Source organism: Clarias gariepinus, chromosome 20 (genome assembly GCF_024256425.1).
Source record: "Clarias gariepinus isolate MV-2021 ecotype Netherlands chromosome 20, CGAR_prim_01v2, whole genome shotgun sequence".
Classification (NCBI taxonomy): domain Eukaryota; kingdom Metazoa; phylum Chordata; class Actinopteri; order Siluriformes; family Clariidae; genus Clarias; species Clarias gariepinus.
Window position 1 is genome coordinate 12,311,702 of NC_071119.1, and position 13,296 is coordinate 12,324,997.

At 36.7% G+C, this 13,296-nt stretch overlaps 1 protein-coding gene across 3 annotated transcripts in view; it reads right to left on the reverse strand.

Moving 5' to 3' along the window:
- The window catches only part of prom1b (prominin 1 b), a 48,627-nt gene that overhangs the window by 18,424 nt on the left and 16,907 nt on the right, over positions 1-13,296 (reverse strand). For all 3 annotated transcript variants that reach the window (XM_053480311.1, XM_053480313.1, XM_053480312.1), the window contains exons 5-16: positions 9,874-9,994; positions 9,722-9,785; positions 9,490-9,579; positions 7,234-7,257; positions 6,601-6,818; positions 6,403-6,477; positions 6,201-6,264; positions 3,833-3,992; positions 3,492-3,644; positions 1,079-1,202; positions 681-784; positions 93-177 (exon numbers count right to left, since the gene is read on the reverse strand). In XM_053480311.1, the coding sequence (XP_053336286.1) occupies positions 93-177; positions 681-784; positions 1,079-1,202; positions 3,492-3,644; positions 3,833-3,992; positions 6,201-6,264; positions 6,403-6,477; positions 6,601-6,818; positions 7,234-7,257; positions 9,490-9,579; positions 9,722-9,785; positions 9,874-9,994 (1,282 nt within the window). The remainder of the gene's footprint in view (positions 1-92; positions 178-680; positions 785-1,078; positions 1,203-3,491; positions 3,645-3,832; positions 3,993-6,200; positions 6,265-6,402; positions 6,478-6,600; positions 6,819-7,233; positions 7,258-9,489; positions 9,580-9,721; positions 9,786-9,873; positions 9,995-13,296) is intronic.

The following is a 13,296-nucleotide window of genomic DNA, read 5'->3' on the forward strand; positions in this document are numbered from 1 at the left end:
TTGCACCATATAACGAAAATAACTAAAAATCCTCTTTGAATCTGAAAGTTTTAATAATTTGTTTATTTCAAATGGACACCGTTGAATCGTACCACAGTTCTGTTGATAAACTGGATGAAGTGGAATTGGTTCTCAAGTTGTAGTGCAGAATATATGCCGTTATTCTCATAACAATCACTGGGAAATAAAAACACAATAAAACCATTCATGCATTATTTTTTGTTTTAGGCAGATGAATGTAAAATAAATACTGATGTATCTTAATATAGCATTTATGTCCATCAGTAGACGAACACTAATGTCAGAACGATCGGGACTGATTAAGAACTATGCATATTTTATATATTTGCCATATTTAAAGGTATAGTTTAATAGTTAAACATTTAAGAACACAAGTTCTAGTATGTTAGTTATATTAGAAGTGAAGTACTTGGAACTAAGTTCAAAATCAGCAAATTCTATGTCTATGATTATTGTTCCTCCTTCATCCTCAGTGTGCTCATGTGGGAAGGCTGCTGTTTTTCTCAGCTGTGAGCACTGACCGCTCTAACCCCGGGACTGGGAGAAAGCCAAAATTGGATTCTAAACTACTCAGCTTTACAGTGATTGAATAGGTGAACAATTCATGGATTAATATTTATCAAACACACACACACACACACACACACACACACACACACCTGTACAGACTGCCGATGGTAAGATCAATATTAGAGTTTTGAAACAACATCCCAGGGAGGAAATTCTTCTTCCCAGGATGGACAATGTATGGTGTGTCTATAATCTGCACAGAACAAAGCATTCATTATTACATTTTGTTATAACATCTGACATTTGGAGACTTAACAATTTTGTTATTCAACCCACATATTTACCTGCAAAGCATCTCCTTCAAATTAGTACATTTTTCTCCCAAATTTTTATAAAGCTTCTCACCATCATACGTTATAAAGACATGTACCCCCCCCCCCCCCCCAACCCTCCCACCACCACCAAGCCCTCAGCGTTACATCACTTTGAGGAAATGCGAGTGGGAGTTAGACTCCTGAGTCATGCCCTTAAAAAAAAATGTTAATACCTTAAACAGTTGTCGGTTGGCCAGAGGCTCACACACCAGCTTCTCCACATTTCCTCCAGCAACAAAAGTGATGAGCACAACTCCCATCAGCACCCATGAAAAGATGAAGCTAAAGCCAACACCTCTGAGACAAATATAATACATAAAATGTTACCAAGAATGTAACATGGGTTGAATTCTATTGTTTTTTATTATTGTTATTATTTTTTTTTACAAATGACTATTTTATTGGGTTTGGACAGCTGTGTGATGCTCAGGAAGCACTTTAGTCATGATAAAAGGATTCAATATGCAATATACACATATTAATTAACACATAATAGAATCAGAACTAGCGATCACAATCTATTTAAAAGCCCAAAATGTCATATTCATGTTGTTGACTTGTTATACTTCAGTAATTTATAAAACATAAAAGGCACAACATACAGAAAGAACCTGTACCTTAACTTTACACCTAAAGTCTGTATACATTGTAGTAAAGGTTTATAAGAATGATTGGAGCGACATGAAGTGATGTGATGGAACGTCAGACTCTGATGGAGAATCTGGTCAAAAACAGGAACTTACCAAACTCTAAAGAAAACTTTAGATTTAAGAAACCCACACATGAATAATTATTGAATAAAGATAAGACACTGGGTGAAAAAAGAAAAATAATAAATTGTGAGCTTTCACTCAACTAGGCCACACTAATCATAAAATATCTAATGAGTATCTAATGAAATTTCACGCAAAAATTTAAATCAAACAAAGAAACAAGGAGGAGCGATACTATACGGTGAATGTCAGGTATATACACCCATGTTAAATTTGCTACAGATTTGTCAAGTTCTTTCTTCAATATACCTGATTTGCGTTTTTCTCTACTAGTTCGCTTAGTGATTTTGTTTAAAATTGCTGGAGATTCCTTGAAATTTGCCACAACAATGTCTACACATAAACCCTAATGTTTTATGTGTTTAGAGCCAAATCTGTGTTTTAGCAGTGATGTGACCAATGCAGCTTTCAGATACCTTTAAACATTATTTCTGTTCAGTTCATTAAATAAGCAGTAAGGGTAATAATAGACACACTTCAGCCTAGCTAACAATAGGGTTTGTGTAGACATTAAGTCTAGAGGAACTAATAGTTAATTGTATTAGTGTAAGTAGTAATAGTAATAGTACTCGTAGTAGTATATGGTCTTCGACTTAAACTTAGTGTTTGTTTGCTTAGTTCTTCTAAACGTTAAAAGGGAAATGTTTAAGAGACTGCTGACACCTAGTGGCAGGAATTCACAAATAATAAAAACAACTTCGATTTTAAATGATCACTTTTACATAATTGGATTTAATGACTAGTTGATCATTCTCCATTGTGTTAGATTTGGAAAAAAAAAACATATAAAAGTGGTTAGAAATATTTTTCAGGAGCTAAAATATGTAAATATTAAACTGCAAACATTCTGCATGAGTAATTAATCGTGATTAAATAACTAATGTTACAGCAGTTTCAGTTGTTCGGTTTGCTAATACAACAGTAACTATGTTTAAAATGGTAACTTGATATCCCGTTTATTGGAGGGTACATGAGCATGACTGTGTACTGTAGTAATAAAGGCAAAGGAAATCCTGGTTCAAAGTTAATAAACTTGTATAGGGAGTGCAAGACAAATCAGGACTTAAATTTCATATAAATGAAGGCATAAAACCAATTAAAATACTTTGAGCAAAACATGTAAATGATGCAAATGTTTTAATGAAGGCAGCACTTCCATGAATTATCCCGGTTGGGTGGCTCTAAGAACACTGCATAAATAACTTGTCACAAACTTGTGGAAGAGACACATCTGTCTGTCAGAACTGTACACACACACTTACACACATTACAGGAACGGGGCTGGAAGTTTTTGACCAAATCCCCTGTACAACCCTGACCTCACTCCAAGCCATTTTTACATGTTTGGTCCATTAACGGAATTCCTGAGAGGCCAACGTTTCAGACATGAAGCAGGCAGTCAGATCATGGCTTTAGTGTACTGAGGAAACTTTCTACCTTGATGGTATCCAAGCACGAGTCACAAGTCAAAATCAAAAGTCCCAGTTTGACTCGAACACACGAGTTGTACTGTACTCTTGAAGTCGGATTCTGTCACATTTAATATCATTAAATACTGACTGACTGGCTACTGCCCATGACTACAAAATATTGGACACCCCCCAAAAAAAAGCACCATGATATAAGTTTTAAACAAATTTTAGAGATAATTTTTTATTTCTTGGTATGTGGCAAAAATTGGCGGTATTATATAACGATCAAATTTTATTATAAATAGCTATGATGTTCTATTCATTTGGCCAAAATCTTTATATGTGACCATGCACTATATATTTTTTCTACATTCAACTCACACACATTTAATCTAACTTACGCCATGAGGAGATTGCCGCCTGTGTTTGAGAGGCAGCCGCGTGTTGTCGGTGTGGCGCTCTTATCACGGCCACACATTCCACTCATCAAACCCAGAAGGTTAAACGCCAGAATCAGTACAACCATGCAACACAGCACCACGCAGCCTATCCACCTAGCGAAGCAAGAGAAAGAGAGAAAGAGAGAGAGAGAGAGAGAGAGAGATAGCGAGATTGAGAGACTATTTGTAAGGGACTTTAAATGAAAGACTGCATTTCTAAGTGGGATATTCTAAAAACATACAGAACATACAATACTGGTATAATCCAGATTATTAAAAGCTCCAATAGAGCATTATAGTACCGGTAAAAGTCAAGCTGGTCAATATGTGGGTAGAACGCTTCAATGTCCTTCTCTGATTCCGTCAGAAAGCGAGTGAAATTCTCTAAAGCCGGTTCCACTGGGAATGCACTGGTGAAAGCAATAATCTCTGCTTCTGACTTATCCAACGAAGCCTTCACCTCTTAAGCACAGACATAAAGATAGATAGAGAGACAAACATAAAGGGGGAAAATATAAACACTTATAAACTAAAGAAATACTGAAACGCATGTCTATGCATGAATGTTTCCATTTATAGTTTCAGTTGTGAAATTTACGTGTTGCTGTTTTCACTTATATTGTGATCATATACTATAGTTATGAACAATTCCCTCACCAGATTTTTATAATGAGTCCCACTACAGTGTATATGCTGTTACTATAGAAAACTACTGTCTGAAATGTGTTGTTATAGAAATGCAATCAACACTTTCTGATTAAACATTACTCAGGATTATACTTGTAAATTATTTTACAATGCTTTGTAAATCCATCAGACATTTGGATAAATCATATTTATAAATTATTATGGGTGTAAAGAAGTGAAAAGTAAAGTGCATTGATGAGAGAGAGAGAGAGAGAGAGAGAGAGAGACTTACTAGGCAGTGCTGTAGTTCAGAACAGACGCATACAGAAATGAGGAAAGAGTAGTATTGTTTTTAAAGCAATGCAAAGAGAAAACAAAGCACAATGTTGAGAAAGTTAGCATGTCTTTCATAATTCCAGATGATGTTGCTTGATGAGATTCAACCCTAATTCAGGACAAACTTAATCCTGCTGCACCTGAATCTAAAAGCACACTATGTTTTTGTGCTTTACTACAATAGGAATGTTCTACGTTCAAATGCTCCAATGTTCTATACACTATAATTACTTTTTATTATTCCTTTCCTATTATGCTTAGAATAATTACACTTAGTAGATAGGATTTTAAAGAAAATGTAATCATTCCTATATTTACAGTACCATGCAAAAAAACTTGAGCCACCCCGCATTTTTTCATATTTTGCCAGACTTTCTTCTATTTATTTTTTTTTTTTTAATAGTTCTCCAGTCCGGAGGGGAAATAAGGTTGCTGCTGAGATTGTTATATAAACAACAAATTTTTTAATTGTATCTTTAAATCGTATTTTTTTTTTTATTAGTGGCCGAGAAGCGCGAAACAAAATAACAAATCCGAAAACAGGACGACAATTCAGACAAACCGAGAAAGGTAGATATAGTTCATGAATGACATTCTTAGCACTGATTGGATGAGCATTTGTCACTGTCCGTGAGGCTGCAAGTACTTCCTGTATACCTTGAGTGACAGATGTCTTGTCCAATCAGAAGTAAGACTTTCATTCACAAACTATACCTAACTTTTCCGGTTTGTATGAATTGTCAATGTGTTTTCGGATTTGATGTGTTTTCTGATGTTATTTTCTTTACGAAAAAACATCAGAAAACACATATACAGGAAGTACTTCTTATGGGCACTGGTGGCTCATTGGTAGGTGTTTCGATTCCCGGGTTCGATTCCCAGCCAGTGCCCAAACCCCAGCCACTAGACACAGTGCCGGTCCCAAGCCCGGATAAAATGGAAGGGTTGGGTCAGGAAGGGCATCCGGCGTAAAACGTGTGCCAAGTTGTAGTGCGGACTGGGTATTCCGCTGTGGCGACCCCTTGTCGGGAGCAGCCGAAAGACCAACAACATTTTGTTTTAGAATTTGTTATTTTGTTTTCGATTTTGTTATTTTGTTTTCGATTTTTTTATTTTGTTTTTGGATTTGTTAATTTGTTTTTGGTTTTGTTATTTTGTTTTCAATTTTTTATTTTCAATTTGTTATTTTGTTTTCAATTTTGTTATTTTGTTTTTCAAGTTGTTATTATTTTCCGGATTTAAAAAATAAAATTATTTTGTTGTTGTGTTCCTGGATTTGTTATTTTGTTTTCAATTTTGATATTTTGTTTTCAATTTTGTTATTTTATTTATTTATTTATTTATTTATTATTTTTTATTTGTTAATTTGTTTTTGGTTTTATTTTGTTTTTGATTTTGTTATTTAGTTTTTTAAGTTATTATTTTCTGAATTTGTTATTTTGTTTTCAAGTTCGTTATTTTGTATTTGTTATTTTGTTTTCGTTTTTTATTTTGTTTTGTACTTCTCCACCACCACAAACTTTGTAGCCTGTCGCATTAAAATTATATTTAATTTAATATGAAGAAATGCTGGGTGGCTCCAGACTTTTGCACATTGCTCTAGCTCAGGTGGATCTATTAACATTACTACAATAAATATCAAGAAAATGTAAAAATTAGATCAGTATCAGTATAATAACTGCATATAGATTACTGGATTTTACTCACTGGCCATAATGTCGTGTGTCTGTTCGCTTACTATCCTGGAAGTATCATTAAAAGCAGAGTATCCCTAAACAGGAAAAATAATGAGAGCAGCATGGCTTTCCATGTATCACAATAGAATTTATTGTCATGTCACTTTTATTTAAAATCGGCACACTAGTACATCATAATAATAAATTTAACTTTATAATGTCACATGTATTACCTTCTGTACAATGTAGCTGAGATCCGTCTCCATCACCGTTTTTAGATTTGCCAAGTGAGGACTGACATCCGCCAGCTGCAATATAACACAAATTACAAAAATGCACAGGACAGGAATTTTATATATATAGATGTTTCTAATATAATTAGCGAAATTGCACTTATCACTTAAGGTGTTTGTGTGTACAGTATGTGTTACCTCATTAAAGTTGGCGCTGACAGCCAGCTGGTTAAGCGTGGCCCGGATGCTGTTGCATGTGTGTGTTGCGTTTCCGATCCGGCAGGCTGGATCGTTGAGTGTGTTTGAAAGCGAAGTGCGCTCCAACTGCAAAGACCTCCTCAGCTTGGTACTTGCTTCTTGTAATGTCTCTAGGGACGTGCTCACGTTCTCTAAAGCCTCCTTAGTGTCTCGCATCGCTTTACACACACAGATTGAAAAAACAAATAGAAATCACATACAGGTGGATGGATGGATAAACAGAGTGGTGGAAGAGGCAAAGAAATGCTAATGATGTAAATGTATCAGGGGATTTCCTTTATTAATCGTGATTACTACTAGAATTCTAGAAATATATATTCAAATGGACGGCAAAATGTATATACTGAAACTGCTTAGAGAAGGATTTGGATCAGATTCTGGTTCATGTGTGATTTGCTTTGAAAAAAATTGTCTCCCTTATAATCAACACTTTTCTTCACTGTTGATAACGACTGGATTTAGGTTTGTATGTTCAAAGACAAGAACGAACACAACACAGACTAGAGTAGACCAACACCAACATCACACACAAGTAACTTCAACACGTTCTACATTCATGGTTTGATCAGTTACCTTTAATAGCATTTTCCACTTTGACTTTACAATAAAATCACAGGGAGAGTGAGAGAGAGCGGGAGAAAGAAAGAGAGTACAATTAATGCTATGTTTATGTCTGTGTAAGACAGTACTTATTTTTCCACTGGGGCACTGATTACCTGAAAGATCACATGAAAGAAATATCCAACAATAAATATTATGCCAAATTGCACCACCATGATCCTCTGTAATTTAAACAAACCAGTAATTCGTAAGCTCTCTCCCGTGAACGCTGTTGTAAATCCACTCAATCATGGAACTGTCCAATCAGGTACCCATGTGGGAGCAGCACTGGGTATAAAATCATACAAATACAAGTCAAGAGCTTTGGTGGGGAAAAAAACCAAAAACATCACCAGACTTTTTTTCTAGTCTTGATCTGTCCAGTTTGAAAGGCCTTGATCAGTCCAGTTACTGTAGCCTTAGATAGCTTTTAAGTAGTCACTCTTTAAGCACTTGAGCTGTATTTGCAAGATTTTCTGTACTGCCCTGCTGCCACATGATGGCTGATTGTATAACTGGATAAAGTAGTTGGTGTGCAGAGGCTCCTCTCACTCGCTCGCTCATTTAATATACAGCTTATCATGTACAGGGTCATGGACAGCCTGGAGCCTACCCCGGGGGACACAGGGGACACGGCGGGGTAAACCCTACCATTGCAGGACACACATGCTCACAAATTACAGGGAATGTGGAACCATACAGTAAGTTAGTCTAATCTGCAAGTCTCTGGACTGTAGAAAGAAACCGAAGTACCAGAGTATCAAACCATCGACCCTGGAGGTGAAATGACACGGTGCGACCCCCTAAGCAACAGTGCTGCCGTACATGATTCTTGTAAAGTTACATCAACTTTTCATTTAACATATACAGTGAGGTCAATAAGTATTTGATCACCCTGTGATTTTGCAAGTTCTCTTACTTAGAAATCATGGAGGAGTCTACAATTTTCAGCATAGGTGCATTTCTACATGCAACAATTTATTTATGAATTACTGTGTCAAATAAGTATTTGATCACTTGAGTCATAAAATTTTTATATTTGGTACAGAAGCCTTTGTTAACAATTACAGAGATCAAATGATTCCTGTAGTTCTTCACAGGTTTGCACACACTGCAGGAGGGATTTTGGCCCACTACTCCTCCAAACAGATCTTCCCTAGATCTGTCAGGTTTCGGGGCAGTCGTTGAGCAACACCGAGTTTCAGCTCCCTCCAATGATTTTCTATTGGATTTAGGTCTGGAGACTGGCTAGGCCACTCTAGAACCTTGATATGCTTCTTACGGAGCCACTCCTTGGTTTTCCTGGCTGTGTGCTTTGGGTCATTGTCATGTTGGAAGACCCAGCCATGACCCATCTTTAATGCTCTGACTGAGGGAAGCAGGTTTTTGCCCAATATGTCACAATACATGGCCATGTTCATCCTCTCCTTAATACAGTGCAGTCGTCCTGTCCCCTGTGCAGAAAAACACCCCCGAGCATGATGCTTCCAGCCCCATGCTTCACTGTAGGTATGGTATTATTGGGATGATACTCATCATTCTTCTTCCTCCAAACACGGCGAATGGAGTTAAGACCAAAAAGTTCTACTTTGGTCTCATCTGACCACAGGACTTTCTCCCATGACATCCTGGATCATCCAGATGTTCCCTGGCAAACTTTAGACGTGCCTGGACATGGGCTGACTTAAGCAGGGGAACCTTCCGTGCGATGCAAGACTTTAAACCATGACGTCTTAGTGCATTACTGATGGTAGCCTTGGAAACGATGGTCCCAGCTCTCTTCACGGCATTGACCAGCTCCTCCTGTGCAGTTCTGGGCTGATTCTTCACCATTCTTAGCATCATTGATACCCCATGTATCTTTTTAGACTTTGGCTGATTGTGGGGTGCACAGGTGTCTTTATGACAGCTAACGACCTCAGACAGGTGTTACTAATTTAGAATCATGAGCAGAGTGTAGCTGGACTGAGGGTCAGAAATCTGGCTGATAAGCAAGTGATCAAATACTTATTTGACACAGTAATTCACAAATAAATTGTTCAAAAATCATACAATGTGATTTACTGGATTTTTCTTTTTAGATTCTGTCTCTCACAGTGGAAATGCACCTATGCTGAAAATTGTAGACCCCTCACTGTATATATATATATAGGATTCGCTGACAGTTTAAAGTGTTAAATTGTTATTTAAATCTGCTTGTGTTTGTGTGTGGATGTGTGTGTGTCTTACCGGCTGCCATGCGGAGTACGTTGTCTAAAGCTGGCATCACGTCTCTGTCCATCTGGTTGTGTATCTGCCTACCCAACAACGGCCCAATGTCTAGTCACGATCACAATGACAAAAACACACACACACCATAAAAAAAAAAAAAATGCACACAATTAATGACGACAGACAAATATAATATAAAGTAGCAAAGAGACATACACTAAAAAATATTTATAAGAAAGAGACTACTCACTGTCTAGATCGGAGAGAACTTTATTTTTGGCTGTTGTGTATTGTGCAGTCAGATAGTCGATTTGCTGTAAATGTACACAATAAAAATGTATCTTTGTGTATAGATATAGACACTTTATTTAACTGATTATTTAATTCAGTGATGTGTGTTACCATCGGCGTATAACTGGCCAGGGATTTCAGGTCTTGTATGTTGGAGCGGACGAGTTGTTTGGTATTTTTGATCTGGTATGTGATGTTGTGGTTTCCAGCGTAGGCAACCAGTACACCCACTCTGAAACATACACAGAGTTAAGACTGTGTTATATTTCCACATGTGTTCAATATGATGTATGACATACTGTAATTGCCATGTGCTATATAGTGTATATTTAATTTTTTTCAGCAGTCTCCCCTGGACACTTATATCACACCTATCACATTGTAGGTACCAGACAGGCTAGTCTCAGTAATTGTCATCTACAATGTACATTCTACCAAATGTACACATACATGTCTTGCAATAGCAGCCACTAAGCACACAGGGGCAGTAAATCTACTACTTATCAGAGACGAAGCACCTTCACCAATGCATGGCACAATTCATGCCAAGTTACAGTACTGTATATAAAACAGTAAAGATTTCATAAAGTAAATATAACTGTCTTAAAGTCAAATTTCAGCACAACCAAGCTCAATTTATTTTATGGGAAATTAATTTTACCCCTCTGTTGATATTCATATGCCAAACCTTGCACACCTTAAAAGTTCCCAAGTCTTTTATGGATCCACTGTGTATACTGTAACCAGTTACAATTCAGTTTTAACTGTGTTAGCAAAATGTTGCTTGCAAATCTCAAATAGTTTCTGCTAATTAGTTAATATTAGACATTGGCAGCATTTGACGAACCCTTAGATGAGTTTGCAAAAATATACTGCAGTGTTAGCACTGCACCTCCACGGTCCCGGTTCGAGTCCCGTCTTTGTGTGCATGGAGTTTCCATGTTCTCCCCGTGCTTGGTGGGTTTCCTCCGGGTACTCCGGTTTCCTCCCAAAGGCATGTATGTTAGGCTCATTGGCGTTCCCAAATTGCCCGGAGCGTGTGAATGAGCGTGTGTGTATGTGTATATGGATTGGCACCCTGTCCAGGCTGCAGGTCCATGCAACCCTAAATACAGGATAAAGCTGTATAGACGATGAGTAAGTGAGTGATATATTATGCAAATATTCATAAATGTCATTTATGTATGTTGCTAGTCTGTTATATTCATTATAATAATACTCCACTGTCCTGTGGGTCAAATATGACTAGAGCTGTGTGATTAAGTCACTTAATCTATTACACAATTTAAACAATCTTATATTAGTCATTTCAATTAATTGTGCCAAAGCTAGGTCAGAATCAGAATCGAGTCACACTTTTTAAAGGATTTAGGTAAACTTGCAAAAGTTAGTCTAAAATTGATGAATTCCTTAAAGTTATACCACAGCATTTGTGGTAAAATACAAACATCTTCCTTACATTCTCGCGCTTTGTGAGAGTATCGCTTCTCCGTCTTTTGAGTTTATTGGCAGTTGGTGTAACACTGCTTACCAACTGGACTGGAATGTAGAGCAGAAGAATGGCAGAAAACATTTCAACAATCCTGTGTAACACAGGTTACAAAGCATTTGATTGATTGTTTAATACGTAGCAATTTTAAATACTGTGGCGTGGGCGGGGTTTCGGGTAATAAACATCACGCTTTGCGGGAGGGACTGTTTATGTGTTCACCGTGTTGGGGAAAGGTGTTTGGTTTAGTGGCTTCAGCCAGGGTATGGGTGATAGGGTGTTCTTCTTTTAAGCCGTCTCATGTGTTCGTGTTGTGAGATTGTGTGCTTAAATAAAATACTCCCAGCCATTTGCATTGGGCAGCAATATAAGCTCGCTCGTCTCTCCACCATCCTTTCAGGCGATAAAAACGCCACAATACTTTAAAATCTATAAGAATTAAGGCTATATGTAATGCAATGGTCAAAAATTAAAATCAAAATTTAGTGTCTGCCTGTGTCTCGCAGCTCTAAAAATACCCAGCTTCACTAAATCTCGAAAACAATGCGGGTAAATTGAATTCTAAACGACAAATCTGTCTTGCAAGAAGGAAACATTCTGTCATTTGTCACTAACTTGGTAAATACCTGGGGTCATTCTAGGACAAACAATCATAGGTCAAGCAAAAAATAAATAAATAAATGACATTTGCTCTGTTGTTAAACAGACTGTAGTGGCGGGTCAACAATGCCCCTTTTAAAGAAATTTTATCGTTAACTCTTTTTAGAGATATACTTGATTTTGTGTGAAAATTGTGAACATTGCCCCAAAGTGGCCAGTTTGAGTGACTTGAGAGCACAACCTACTAGACCTTTCATGTTTTATGTGGCAATTATGTAAGCAGTCACAACTTTGATCTGTATGAGCTGATTAGTTTCTACCTCCTTTGGATTGATAAAGGTATGACAACCATATTATTAAATATATCAACAAGTTTTTGATAGTTATTGAGGTACCCTTTTTCCTTGACATTAACAATTTAAAGACTTAGGACCAGTGAAAGTAGTGAAAGTAGCCTTATAATATTTATTACAAATTTCTATAGCTAAAGCTAAACAGTCCAAAAGTCCATTAGAAAATGTTAATAATAATAAATACTATTTCACAGTGCAACTTATCTTATAAATGATATGCATGTTTTATAATTGGATAGCAAACCCAATTGACCCAATTGAGAAAATCTGGCTGAACTTCGGCTTAATGCATCATGAGAATCCTGAGAAACACTGATTTTAATACCCTAAATTTTGGTTGTGACCTCAGAATCGTGTCCTGTAGAAGCCACTGAAGTACTGTAGGCTCTGCCTCAGTGGAATTGATTGGTGTGTTCTGGTCATGATGTCAACAAATGTCAAACTTCTTAAGCGTTTCACACACTCCTGAGTAGATTGATCACCAAAACCATGAACATAACAGAAAAGTCTTACGGCTTGTTCAGTAGGTTTTGAATATTATGTTAATTATCATAAATGGAAGTAGGTGGTTATTGAGGCTTTTTTTTTTTTTATTCGAAAGAACCCACTGAATCTATGGCAAGCCTTTTAGATCCTGTGGTGTAAAACCCATCAGATTTAGATATGACTGGATAGTGAGAGATATACTCATCATCATAAAAAGAAGAAGATGAAGAAGAAATAGGAATAATATATACCGCACTAGGACATACAGTATCACTTTATTTGCTTCATTAAGTTACAATTCCAGCAAAACCCAAATCATTACTACAGTAGAGGTAGCAACATCATCATTGGACATGGTGAACAATATGATTTTCATGAACTTTGATCTGATCCGGAATAAACAATCATTAGATATAGAAATGTCAATGCAAGCTGCTATTAAGTGAGTGTGTGGATTTTCCAAGATCCATTTTTCCTAACAAAGCAAAAATAAACAGAACCATATTGGGGCTGAAATGTTTTTAACATAAAAGGAATTTCTCACTCTCATTGTTAGACTGAATATCAGTGTGGGTAATCTGACTGTACTGAAAGTATAATGAATAT